The sequence below is a fragment of the Jaculus jaculus genome, chromosome 1 (assembly GCF_020740685.1).
Source record: "Jaculus jaculus isolate mJacJac1 chromosome 1, mJacJac1.mat.Y.cur, whole genome shotgun sequence".
In the NCBI taxonomy this organism is placed as follows: Eukaryota; Metazoa; Chordata; class Mammalia; order Rodentia; family Dipodidae; genus Jaculus; species Jaculus jaculus.
The window spans coordinates 102,334,156-102,346,997 of NC_059102.1; the positions used below are offsets into that span (position 1 = coordinate 102,334,156).

The 12,842-nt window shown below is 41.0% G+C and overlaps 1 protein-coding gene and 1 pseudogene across 1 annotated transcript in view; both read left to right on the plus strand.

Moving 5' to 3' along the window:
• Positions 1-12,842, plus strand: part of Nfx1 (nuclear transcription factor, X-box binding 1) — a 70,736-nt gene that overhangs the window by 27,027 nt on the left and 30,867 nt on the right. The window contains exons 7-9 of the mRNA XM_004658378.3: positions 1,192-1,331; positions 2,096-2,195; positions 2,275-2,492. Of these exons, the coding sequence (XP_004658435.1) occupies positions 1,192-1,331; positions 2,096-2,195; positions 2,275-2,492 (458 nt within the window). The remainder of the gene's footprint in view (positions 1-1,191; positions 1,332-2,095; positions 2,196-2,274; positions 2,493-12,842) is intronic.
• On the plus strand, positions 964-1,081 carry LOC123458073 (annotated as a pseudogene).

Here is a 12,842-nt window from a genome sequence, read left to right on the forward strand (position 1 = left end):
GAAGTTCTTTTTACTCTATTTTGTGAGGTTATTTTTAAAATGCTGCAGTCATATTCAATTTTATTTTTAGATCCAAAATACTGCTTATAAAGAAAGAAACCCAGCATTTCACTTACCTTGTTTCTCATATCTAGCCAGATAAAAGGGATTTCATTGATGGTAAGCTATATAAATATATACACACATATTTTTTTTGTAGGTAAGAACAAAATACATGTATATACTGCTTTTATAAAGTTCTGAAATATTTGTCAGCTAAGATTTTCTTTTTGGAAATCCAGCTAAATCTGTTTTAATGTTAACATGATTAAAAACTAATAGAAAGAAAATGAAATTATCACCATATAGAGCTACTATTTTACTAGTTGGAAAATGTGAGGTGAAAAAAGAAAATAGTTTTGAGCCCTGTTCATTAATGTTCTTACTTTCTGAAGGGAAAAATATTACAGGTATTGGGAACAATTATTTTTTCATATGTCTGGTCTCTGGTTCAAGTGATAACACACAAACGTGTTTTCAGGGTACATACTGCGTTAAATGCATACTACTATTTGCTGCAAAAACCAGATGTATTGAAAAACAAAAACAAAACCACCTCCTTTTTATAGCAAAGTTTGTTTTGTACTTCTAACAAGTTTTAGTTCTATTTTATGTTATCATATATCTGCTTACTTAAAAAATAATCCTTTGGTATTAATGGGTCAGTACAAGTAGGTATTTCAGCTTGATGTTTGTGTGTTCCTTTATTCCATGTCTTGTAAAGCAGTCAAGGCAATTATAATGGCATTTTTTGAAATAAATACTATAAAATAATAAAAGGTAACAATTAAAGTTTAAAAAAATGACTAGCCTTCAGTTCATCACTAATCAGAAAACAAGGAAGAGAGACCAGCAAAATGGAAAATAAGAAAAAGAAGAAAGTGGAGAAGGGAAGTATAAATGTGGAATTAAAAATTAAGGAAGAGCTTTGCGCAGTGGCAGTATCGTAGCCAATGAGGTTTATCCGAGGCGCGATTATTGCTAATTGAAAAAAAAAAATTAAGGAAGAGACATGTACAAAAATTTGGAAGTAACAAGGTTAAATGGAGGATTTAATAGGTTTTGAGGGGAAAACTTGGGCTTTACTATTACCTACACAATGGGAATTTTTAGACTGATATGTTTATGCCTACTATTATATTGTCTTTATAGGCACACGGTTCGCTGTGGTCAGGCTGTCTCAGTGCACTGTTCTAATCCATGTGAGAATATTTTGAACTGTGGTCAGCACCACTGTGCTGAGCTTTGCCACACAGGTCAATGCCAGCCTTGCCGGGTCATACTGAACCAGGGTAAGTGGTGTATACATCTATTAGCAATGCTTATGGACTTTTCTGGAATTGTATAGTATATGAATTAATATTGCAGTAAAACAGTCTGTAAAAATCCACCCTAGAGCTGGAGAGGCGGCTTAGTGGTTAAAGGTACTTGCTTGCAAAGCCTGATGACCCAGGTTCAATTCTCAGTACCCTCGTAAAGCCAGATGCACAAAGTGGCACTGCATCTAGAATTTGTATGCAATGGCAGGAAGCGCTGGCATGCCCATTCCTTCTCTTTCTTTCTCTTTCTCTGTCTTTCTTCCTCCCCTTTTATCTGCTTGCAAAAAAAAAAAAAAAAAAAAATTCCATACTAGCCAGGTATGATGGGACACACTTTTAATCCAAGCACTTGGGAGGCAGAAGGCAGAGGTAGGAGGGAGTTTAAGGCCAGCCTGGGACTGCAGAGTGAGTACCAGGTTAGCCTGGGCTAGAGTGAGACCCTACCTCAAAAATGAAAAAGAAGGGTCCACTCCAGGTTGCCATGAATTGTAGGCCAGCTTGGGGCTACAGAGTGAGTTCCAGGTCAGCCTGGAGTAGACTGAGACCTTACCTTGAAAAACAAAAATTCCTGTGCAAAGTTCTTGGAGCTGTTATAACACACATTAACACAGTAGTTTCTACACCATTTCTGATTAACCCTAATGAAGGGTATTTTGTGTTTTCTTATATAGAGTTTTGGGACTTTTAGAAGCTCTTGCAAGTTACTAATCTATTGTTTTAAAAACTGTGTCCTCAAGTATGCTACTGTGGCAGTACCTCCCGAGACGTGTTATGTGGAACAGATGTTGGAAAATCTGATGGATTTGGGGACTTCAGCTGTTTAAAGATATGTGGCAAGTAAGGTTTTACATTTTCTAAGTTAGATTAAAACTGCATTTTATGCAACAATTATGTAATTGTCGGTTGTTTTTAATAGGGACTTGAAATGTGGGAGCCATACATGTTCACAGGTGTGCCACCCTCAGCCCTGTCAGCCTTGTCCACGGCTCCCCTATCTGGTGCGCTGTTGCCCTTGTGGCCAAACACCTCTCACCCAGTTGCTAGAACTTGGAAGTAGTGGTCGGAAAACATGCATGGATCCAGTTCCTTCATGTGGAAAAGTGTGTGGCAAGCCTTTACCTTGTGGTTCCTCAGGTAATTTGTTGACATAACTTTTGCTTTAAAAATATTCATTTAATGGCAACAACATGGGACTCTTCAAAATTTATATGCAAGACATTTGCTGTGCTGTTGTTGGGTGGTTTTCTTCTTTTTCCTTTTTCTTTCTTTTTTTGGTGTGGCTATACCAAAGTAGCCAGTTAATGATTGACTCAATGTCTCTCGTTTTAAAACTTGAATGATGAAGTAATGCACTTCCCCATGACAGACCCATCATGCAGAAGAGACAGTTGTATTCTTCTAAGAAATATTTTTTTTTTTTTTTTGAGATAGGATCTCAATTTAGCTCACGCTGGCCTCAAATTTGCAATCTTCCTGCCACAGCCTCCCTAAAGCTGGGATTACAGGGTCATGCCAGCAAGCCCATTGCCTGGGAGAATCACAGTGCCTAGAGCTTGAGTTACCAATTTCCTCTAGCCAGAAATGGTCACATTAGCACTGAGGCATGCAGGGGTGAGCAGAGACAAGCTGCTACTCTCTACTCCTAGCATTATATAGGGTGCCTTCAAGTCAGCTGCTCAGCATGCTTTAGCCTGAACGCTGAATATTTTAAGTATGTTTTCAACGTGTTTCTGTCATTCATAGCTTGATTTCAATATACAGTTGCTCTCTCTCCTTGTGACTACATGTTAACTTCTGTTTAGCTTAAGTCCTAGATGAGAAAGTCTTGATGTTTGCAGTAATTACTTTCTTTCAGCAAAGCCACTCTTGAAATATACTCTGGGCTGTTGGTAAGACAGGCATTGCTTTACTGTAACTAGCTTGGCACTGAACTATTTGGGTGCCCACAAGGCAGGCAGACCTTATGCCATTGGGGTTAAATGCAAGCTTTGCACAAACTAAAAGCTATATATAAGCCTCCAACAAGTTGCCTAGTCTTTTCTCTGGGCAAATTTATCAGGCTATATTTGCTTCTTTCCAGTGGTTGTTTTGTTAAATTTATAGCAGTGAATGTAGATTTAATTCATCTTTTAGTTGTCTTAAGAATCATGGAGAATTTACTTTTAGTTTAACCTCCTAAAGTGGCGGGGGGGAAGCAGTTGCTGCCACTAATCCCAAATCACATTTGTGTCTTTGCATTGTATTTTCTACTTACCATTGAATATGAATAACTTAGTCATCTTGACTTTATATTTGGAACAAAACAGTAACAGACCCATTGGGACACAGCCAGCTGCAGCACTTGGCTAACCATAATTGTGGTTCACTGCTTCTTCCTAGATTTGAATTGTGGCATCTGAATGGGTCTCTGGACCTTTAAGTGAGAAACAATGAATTATGTATGCTGATTATCTACTCTGCTTCATTATATTAAGAGGCCAGTTACAAAGCATATACTTTGTTATTGTGCTAGGCTCTGCCTCCTGGCCAGGAGATAACTAAGACCTAGGGAACACCATCAAGAGATGTGCTAATTTGTATTTGGGCGTTACAGAAGCAAACCTAAGAGAAGTTGTTCACTTAAATGGTACCTGTTGGTCAGAAAGATAATTTATTAAATATTATGATCATGTAAAAAAAAATTCATTTAAGGGCCAGGCGTGGCGGCACATGCCTTCCTTTAATCCCAGCACTTGGGAGACAGAGGTAGGAGGATTGCTGTGAATTCAAGGCCAGCCTGGGACTACAGAGTAAATTCCAGGTCAGCCTGGGCTACAGTGAGACCCTGCCTTGAAAAACAAAACAACAACAACAAAAAAAAGTGCTTAGCAGCAATGATATTTTGACCAAGAAGTATTAAATACCAGTTATATGAGAAGCTCTTCTAATTTATACAAGCACTTTTTCTTCCTTACTGAAAATATACTTGTGAAAATAGAAATTTCCTGAGTAATATCTCTAGTTTAGGTATTGCATTTCTAACTGTTCCATGGGAGTGTAGGGGGTTGTCATTTTTCTTAGCAACCCTCTAGTACAATACCATATATACTCTTACTTATCCAGATTTCAAAAAGTGTTGAGACACCTACTTTTGCAATAGGAACATGCTAAAATAACTGGGGATGTTTAGGAACTAAAATTCTAAATATAAAGTCTCAGCCTGTTAAACCATTCAAAGGATGTCCTCTATAGCTGTACCAGACTGCCTCAGGTTCGCTGAGATTAACTTCCAAACCAGGCACAGTTGTGCAGGAAGAGATATTTATTGAAGCTTACAGATCCAGGGGGAGTTCCATAATGGCAGAAGAAGCTGCCTGCTTTCACAGGACCAAACACATAGAGAGAAGCACAAGCCTAAAAGCCAAAAGCCACTCAGCACAGCACATTTCAGGAACTCTAGATAGGCACACTTTGCATATCTTTAGATTGAAATCTAAAACCCACCACCATACCTTAAGATCTGCACAATGACAAAACCTCCAGCCAGGTGACTGCAGATGCAAACTACAAACTAATAAAACACTGAATTTATTGGGGGCCATCTATTCAAACTACTGCATTTCATCCTGGCCCCCAGTAGATTTATAACCATCACACATTGTAAATTGTACTCAGTTCACTTTTAAAGGTCCCCACAGTCTTGACTAATTTAAGGTAGTAAGTCCTATAAAATCAAACAAATTAAATACTTCCAACATATAAAGGCACAGAGTAAACATTTTCAACTGGTATAATGCATAGCAAGGGGAGACTAAAACAATGCAAACTCAACCACCCTCAAGCAATCATCAAACTTCCGCAGTTCAGGTTCAATATAACCAGAGACTGATAGTCTCCAGATTTTCCAATTCTGCCCCTCCAGCTGGGCAAAGTAGCCAGGGAAGACTTCCATCCTAGGACAACAGTGTGTGCTCTATGGTAGCCCTTATGTAGTCCTGGTATATCCAAAACATCTTCAGGTCTTCATGCAAACCACGGTCCATCTTTCAAAGGGTCTTTCAGCCTATTAGGGCATCAGGCCCTGCCTCATGCTACATCTCAGCAGCGGCTCCTGGAACCATGTGTAATTCACAACCACTGTTCTCATTTTTCATGCTTCCAAAACTAATACCAGGTGTGTAAGACACAGCTATATTCTTAATTCAGGGATGAAATAAATCATAGCCTTGAAAAGCAGGTTCTCTCTCCAGTCAACTCTTTCCAAAGAGTTGGCATTTCTATGATAGTTTTTCCTCAGACATCCTTTCCATTGTTTTAATGTAAAGCAGTTGAGCCATCTCCTTAAGATTGTTAATGTGTTGACAGTAGCAGCTTCAGTAACTTTAAGACCGGTCTCAATGCCAGTAATTTTAACTTGCTTGAGGTTTTTCAACTTAAAATCTTAAATCTCTCAGTCCATTATCTTTAGCCAAGCACATCATTCCATTATAAATTTTACCTTGATTAAACTCTCTGGGCCTGGGCAGCAGGCACAGCCAGCCCTTACGCCAGTAGCCCAGTTCCAGAAAAGTTCTCTGCAGTCTTTCCTTCCCTTGGAAAGTTCATAAGCCAAGCCTCGAAATTCAATACTGTCTGCTCTTATCATTCTCAAACTCTCATCAGAATAGTTCATAAAATTTGGCTTACCACTCCAGAAGGCATCTTCAGTTGCAAGCACCAAGTCCATACCCATTCCTCCAAAACAAAAGTTCTAAAAGACCAACATCCACATGGTCAGGGTCATCTCAGCCCACTCCTCTGTACCAACTTCTGTAGCAGACAGCTTCAGGTTCACTGAGATGAACTTCCAGACCAATCACAGTTATAGGAATTTATTGAAGCTTACAGATCCACGGGGAGTTCCATAATGGCAAAAGAAGCTGCCCTGCCTTCACAGACCAAACACAGAGAAGCACAAGCCTAACGGCCACAAGCCACACAGCACAGCACACTTCAGGAACTCTAGCTAGGCACACTTTGCATATCTTTAGATTGAAATCTAAAATCCACCACCACACCTTAAGATCTGCTTAGTGACACATCTCCAGCCAGGTAGTTGCAGATGCAAACTACAAATTAATAAAACACTGAATATATTGGGGGCCATCTATTCAAACTACCACAATAGCTAAGGTTCTTATGTAGCTGAGGATAAATTTTGTTTGTTTGTTTGTTTCCATAGTTTATTTGAGAGAGAAAGAGAGAGGCTGGGCATGCCAGGGTCTCTGGCTACTGCAAACAAACTCCAGACACATGTGCCACCTTGTGCATCTGACTTACATGGGATCTGAAAAGTCAAACATGAGTCCTTAGGTTTCACAGGCAAGCACCTTAACTGGCAAACCATCTCTGTGGCCCAAGGATACATTCTTGAGCATCACTGTGGATGAACATGTTTCTTCTAAACTTTACCTTTCCTTTCTTCATCTCTTCCTGCTTCTCTCTTCCCTCCCTCCTATCCTTGGTTTTTTTGTTTTGTTTTGTTTTTTGTTTGTTTGTTTTGAGAGAAGAGAGAGAGAGGGAGAGAGAATGTGGCCCTGGCTGGCCTGGTACTATGTAGTCCAACCTGGCCTCAATCACCTAACATATTTTCTTTTTTAAGCATGCATTCATTTATTAATTTATTTATTTTAGTGAAAGAGAAAGAGAGCCTATAGCATGCCAGAGCCCCCTGCCAGTGCTAAAAATCTCCAGACATGCACCACATGGCTTTATGTGGGTACTATGGAATCAACCCAGGTAGTCAGTTTTAGATATTTTAATTTGTTTATTTGCAAGCAGAAAGAGGAAAGAGTGAGACCACCAGGATCTCTTGCTGCTGTAAACATTCCAGCTGCATGTGCTACTTTATGCATTGTTTCTCATTTTTCTTTTTTTTTTTTTAATTTTTATTTATTTATTTGAGAGCGACAGATACAGAGAGGAAGACAGATAGAGGGAGAGAGAGAGAATGGGCGCGCCAGGGCTTCCAACCACTGCAAACGAACTCCAGATGCGTGTGCCCCCTTGTGCATCTGGCTAATGTGGGACCTGGGGAACCGAGCCTTGAACTGGGGTCCTTAGGCTTCACAGGCAAGCACTTAACCGCTAAGCCATCTCTCCAGCCCCTGTTTCTCATTTTTCAAGGTAGGGTCTCACTATAGCCCAGACTGACCTGGAATTTACTATGTAGTCTCCTGGTGGCCTTGAACTCATGGTGATTTTCCTACCTCTGCCTCCTGAGTTCACCATGCCCAGCCCACATCTGTCTTTTTACATGGGTACTAGGGGATCAAAGTAAGGCTGTCAGGCTTTGCAAGTAACACCTTTATCTGCAGAGCCATCTCCCCAGCCCGTATTTTCTTTTTTAAACAGGTTAGTGAAACTCTTTCTTTGTTGACACCATCCTTATTTTCAGGAGCATGTTTCACTAACTACAGTGATGCACTTAGGGCCTGCTGAGGTTTCTTGGGCCACTTGCTTCACAGCAGTGTGTAGCTTAGATTATTTTATGTGCTTGTTGAAGCTATTTGGTTCTTATTTATATTTACTTATTTGAGAGGATGGGCATGCTAGGGCTTCAAGCCACTGCAAGCGAACTTCAGATACATGCACCACTATGTGCGTCTGGCTTATATGGGTACTGGGGAATCAAACCTGGGTCCTTAGGCTTCATAGGCAAATGTCTTAACCACTAAGCAATCTCTGCAGCCCTTAATTTTTTTAATTAGTTTTGTATTCAGCAAATACAGTCAGTTTGGTACCATTATTCGGCTCATCCGTGACCAACCCCCCCCTCTTCCCTTCTTTGTTGAGGTATATGGGTCATGCATTTGGAGTTAGCCCACAGTTATGGGTAGGATAAATGTCTCTGCATATCATGACCCAACATGTAGCTCTGACATTCTTTCCGCCCCCTCTTCCGCAAAATTGCCCTGAGCCATGTTGGGTTCATTTTTGGTCTGCTTCAGTGATGAGGTGTTGGGGGCCTCTGGGTCTCTGGCTCTCTGATTTGATAGGAGTTAATTTTTCTCAGTGTGGATCTCCTTCCCCCTTGTGCTGGTACCCGGTTTACCAGGGAAACAGCACCCTTGCTTGTTTTGCCATTTTTTTCTTAGTTTTAGCCGGGGCCCTTTTGAGGTATGCTGGGCAGCTCTCTCCTTAGGATCTACATCTATCTGTAAAAGAGAAGCAGATTCTCCCATGGAGAGTAAGTTAGCACCAGGACAAATGAGATAACCCTTACTTTTTTTTTAGAGAGGGTTTAATAGGTGTAGGCCCTCTTGTACAGGATGGGTGGGGAGAGAGGGGAGGGCAGTGGAGGGGATAGGAAACACAAATCTAGACCCAAACAGCAATGGTACCATAAAATTCTACTGCCTGAAAGGCAGACCAAATGGCTGAACCTTCACCAGGCCCTTAGAGGGAACACCTGAGCCACAAGACACTGGAGAGGGTATGATGAAGACTGACCTTAATCTTTTACAGCCCTTATTTTTTGCCAGCACTTTTGGTATGCCCGCCTTATGTCTGCAAATGATACCATTTCCCATTTTGTGCCTTCTGATTACTTGGATATAGAAACCAGAATAGGTTTATTGGAATTAGATATAAAGTAATACTTTGAGGTTTTGTTTGTTTATTTGGTTATGTTCTTTTTTATTTTATTAATTTTCTGAGACAGAGTCTTACAGTGTAGCTCCAGTTAAGTTAAAGTTCTTTATGTAAGTTAAACTGATGTGCCTCAGCCTTCCAAGTGCTGACATTACAGGCATGAACGTCCTTGTACAGCTTAATCCTCTGAGCTTCTAATGTCTGACTCTAGTGTCAAAGAATAAACATGTGTAGTTTTGTAGTGGCTTGATGACATCTCTTCTGAGTGTTTAAGAACAACATGAGAAGCCACGCATGGTGGCACATACATTTAATTTCAACACTTGGGAGGCAGAGGTAGGAGGGTCACCATGAGTTTGAGGCCACCCTGAGAGTACATAGTGAATTCCAGGTCAACCTGGACTAGAGTGAGACCCTACCTCGAACCCCTCCCCAAAAAAAAAACACCATGAGGGTTGGAGAGATGGCTTAGCAATTAAGGTGCTTACCTGCAAAGCTTAATGACCTGGGTTCAGTTTCCCATCACCTATGTAAAACCAGATGCACAAAGGGATGCATGCATCTGGAGTTCATTAGAAAAGTAAAAAAAGAAAAAAAAATTGTCTGTTTTTGTTTTTTGTTTTTCAAGGTAGGGTCTCACTATGGCTCAGGCTGACCTGGAATTCACTATGTAGTCTCAGGGTGGCCTTGAACTCTTGGCAATCCTCCTACCTCTGCCTCCCGAGTGCTGGGATTAAAGGTGTGCACCACCATGCCCGGCTAGAAAAGTAAAAAAAAAAATTTAAAAACCAACATACGTTTAGCAGGAAAATGCCGGCAATAGAGACTGAGGAAGGAAGATACTCTTCTTAACTAACCATTCATCTTCTTAGGTAAATGTAGTTAGGTTTGGTTTAGTTCTATTTGATTAAAAAGCAAGATTTCACATTTCTAAGTACCAGTCAGAGTCTTTTTCTCAGTTTAATATAAAATGTATGCGTAGAGGAGAAATGTTCTCTTAGCTTTTTTTTTTAAATTTTTTTTTTTAATTTATTTGAGAGTGACAGACACAGAGAGAAAGACAGATAGAGGGAGAGGATGGGCGCACCAGGGCTTCCAGCCTCTGCAAACGAACTCCAGACGCGTGCGCCCCCTTGTGCATCTGGCTAATGTGGGACCTGGGGAACCGAGCCTCGAACCGGGGTCCTTAGGCTTCACAGGCAAGCGCTTAACCGCTAAGCCATCTCTCCAGCCCAGCTTTTTTTTTTTTTTATTTGAGGTAGGGCCTCACTCTTTTTGTGTGTTTGTTTGTTCATTTTTATTTATTTAAAGAGTGACAGAGACAGAAAGAGGCAGATAGAGAGAGAGAGAGAGAGAAGGGGCGTGCCAGGGCTTCTTAGCCACTGCAAAGGAACTCCAAACGTGTATGCCCCCCTGTGCATCTGGCTAACGTGGATCCTGGAGAATCGAGCCTCTAACCGGGGTCCTTAGGCTTCACAGGCAAATGCTTAACCGCTAAGCCATCTCTCCAGCCCCATGGGGTCTCACTCTTTAGCCTGGGCTGACCTGGAACTCACTTGGTAGTCTCAGGGTGGCCTTGAACTCATGGCAATCCTACCTCTGCCTCTCAAGTGCTGAGATTAAAGGCTTGTGCCACCACACCAAGCATTTGTACTGTTTTTTTTTTGTTTGTTTGTTTTTGTTTTTTTTTTTGAGACAAGGTTTCATGTAGCCCAGACCACCTTCAAACTCACTATGTAGCCAAGAGTGACCTTGAATTCCTGATCTTCGTGCCTCATCCTCCGCAAATGCTAAGATTATGGGAAAACACCACCACACCTGTCTTCTTTTCATTTTAGTACATATTCCAATTACATTAGGAAAACTATTTGCCCTTGGTTCTATTTATGACATGAAAATGATCCTGTAAAATATAGATCAAATAACTTCTAAATCCAGAACAGTGGTAAAAATATTTCCTGTTCATAAAGGACATGGTTCAGTTTGAAGAGAATTTCATATATAATGATCCAAAGCCCTACCCTGAGACTCAGTTACTCTGTTAGCAATGAGAGAAAAGGGAATGTAAAGTGGGTGATGCAGGGATATTTGAGCAAGAGAATGTTAGCAACTGTCAGTATTAGTCTTTTCAATGGGATAAGATCAGATAAGGTAACTTCTAGACCTCCACAGCCTTTTCTTCTTCCCCAGTGCTGGCAGTAGAACATAGGCTAGGCAGTCTCTCTACCACTGGGCTACCTGTCCATCCCCTGTGCAAATTGTTACATATTTATTATCTTTTTTTTTTAACTTAAACAGATGATTTTTTAACAAAATTCTGAGTAAAAACACTTGCTTGCAAAACCTTGCAGCCCAGGGTTGAATCCCTAATACCCATGTAAAGCCAGATACACAAAGTGGCACATGCGTCTGGAGTTTGTTTACTTGTAGTGGCAAGAGGCCCTAGCATGCCCATTTCTTTTTCCCTCCTCGTACCTTCTCTTTCTCTGTGTGTCTGCTTGCAAATAAATAAATTAAAAAAAAATTTTTTTAAGACCCCAGGTTTGATCTGCAACATTGCAAAAGAAAAGAAGGGGGCTGGAGAGATGGCTTAGCAGTTAAGGCACTTGTCTGCAGGGCCTTGGTTCAATTCCACAGGACCCATGTAAGCCAGATGCACAAGGTGGTGCATGCATCAGGAGTTCATTTGCAGTGGCTGGAGGCCCTGGCACGTTCATCCCCCCACCCCCCGCCTCTCTCTCTCTCTCTCTCTTAAATAAATAAATAAATAATTTTTTTAAGAAAGAAAGAAAGATTGAGATGGGGAGGTGATATGATGGAGAATGGAATTTCAAAGGGGAAAGCGGGGGGTGGGGAGGGAGGGTACTACCATGGGATATATTTTTTTTAATTTTTATTAGCATTTTCCATGATTATAAAAAAATGTCCCATCTTAATTCCCTTCCTCCCCCCCATACTTTCTCCTTTGGGGATATTTTTCATAATCATGGAAGATGTTAATAAAAATTGAGAAAAAAAAGAAGGAAGGAAATAAATAAATAAATAAATAAATAAGGAGGGTATGGTTTGGAAATGGGCCAGTGTGTACTTGCCACACACGAACTTTCTAGTTTTTCTGAGAAAGGGTCTTACTCTAGCCCAGGCTGACCTGGATCTCACTCTGTAGTCCCAGGCTGGCTTCAAACTCACAGTGGTTCTCCTACCTCTGCCTCCTGAGTTCTGGGATTAAAGGTATGTGCCACCATACCCAGCTGAGAACTTTAGATCTCTAGCACTCACATAAAAGCCAGGTGCAATGGTGCATACCTATAATCCCAGCTGGCAAGGTAAATACAAGCGAATCCCTGGAGCTTGCTGACTAGCGAGTCTAACCAAATCAGAAAGAAGAGAGGTAGCAATATGCAGAGTTGCTATAATAGCTAAATAACTATGAGATATGCAAAGAAACAGGAAAGCAGGCAACAAACTGCCGGTGAGGGTTATCAGATAACAGATGTGGGAGGGACTTTAAGATACCCACTGTAAGTACGTCTGTGAACTAAAGGAAACCATACTTAACAGAGGTTGACTAACACACAGAATAAAGATGAGAGCATCATAACGAAAGAGAAATGAAGCTGGGCATGGTGGTGCACACCTTTAGTCCCAGCATATAGGAGGCAGAGGTAGGATGATCACTGTGAGTTTGAGGCCAGTGTGAGACTACATAGTGAATTACAGGTCATTCTGAGCCAGAGTGAGACCCTATCTTGAAAAAACACACAAAAAGAGAGAGGGGGGGCTGGAGAGATGGCTTAGTGGTTAAGGTGTTTGCCTGCAAAGCCAAAGGACCCAGGTTCAATTCCTCTGGACCCACATTAGCCAGATGCACAA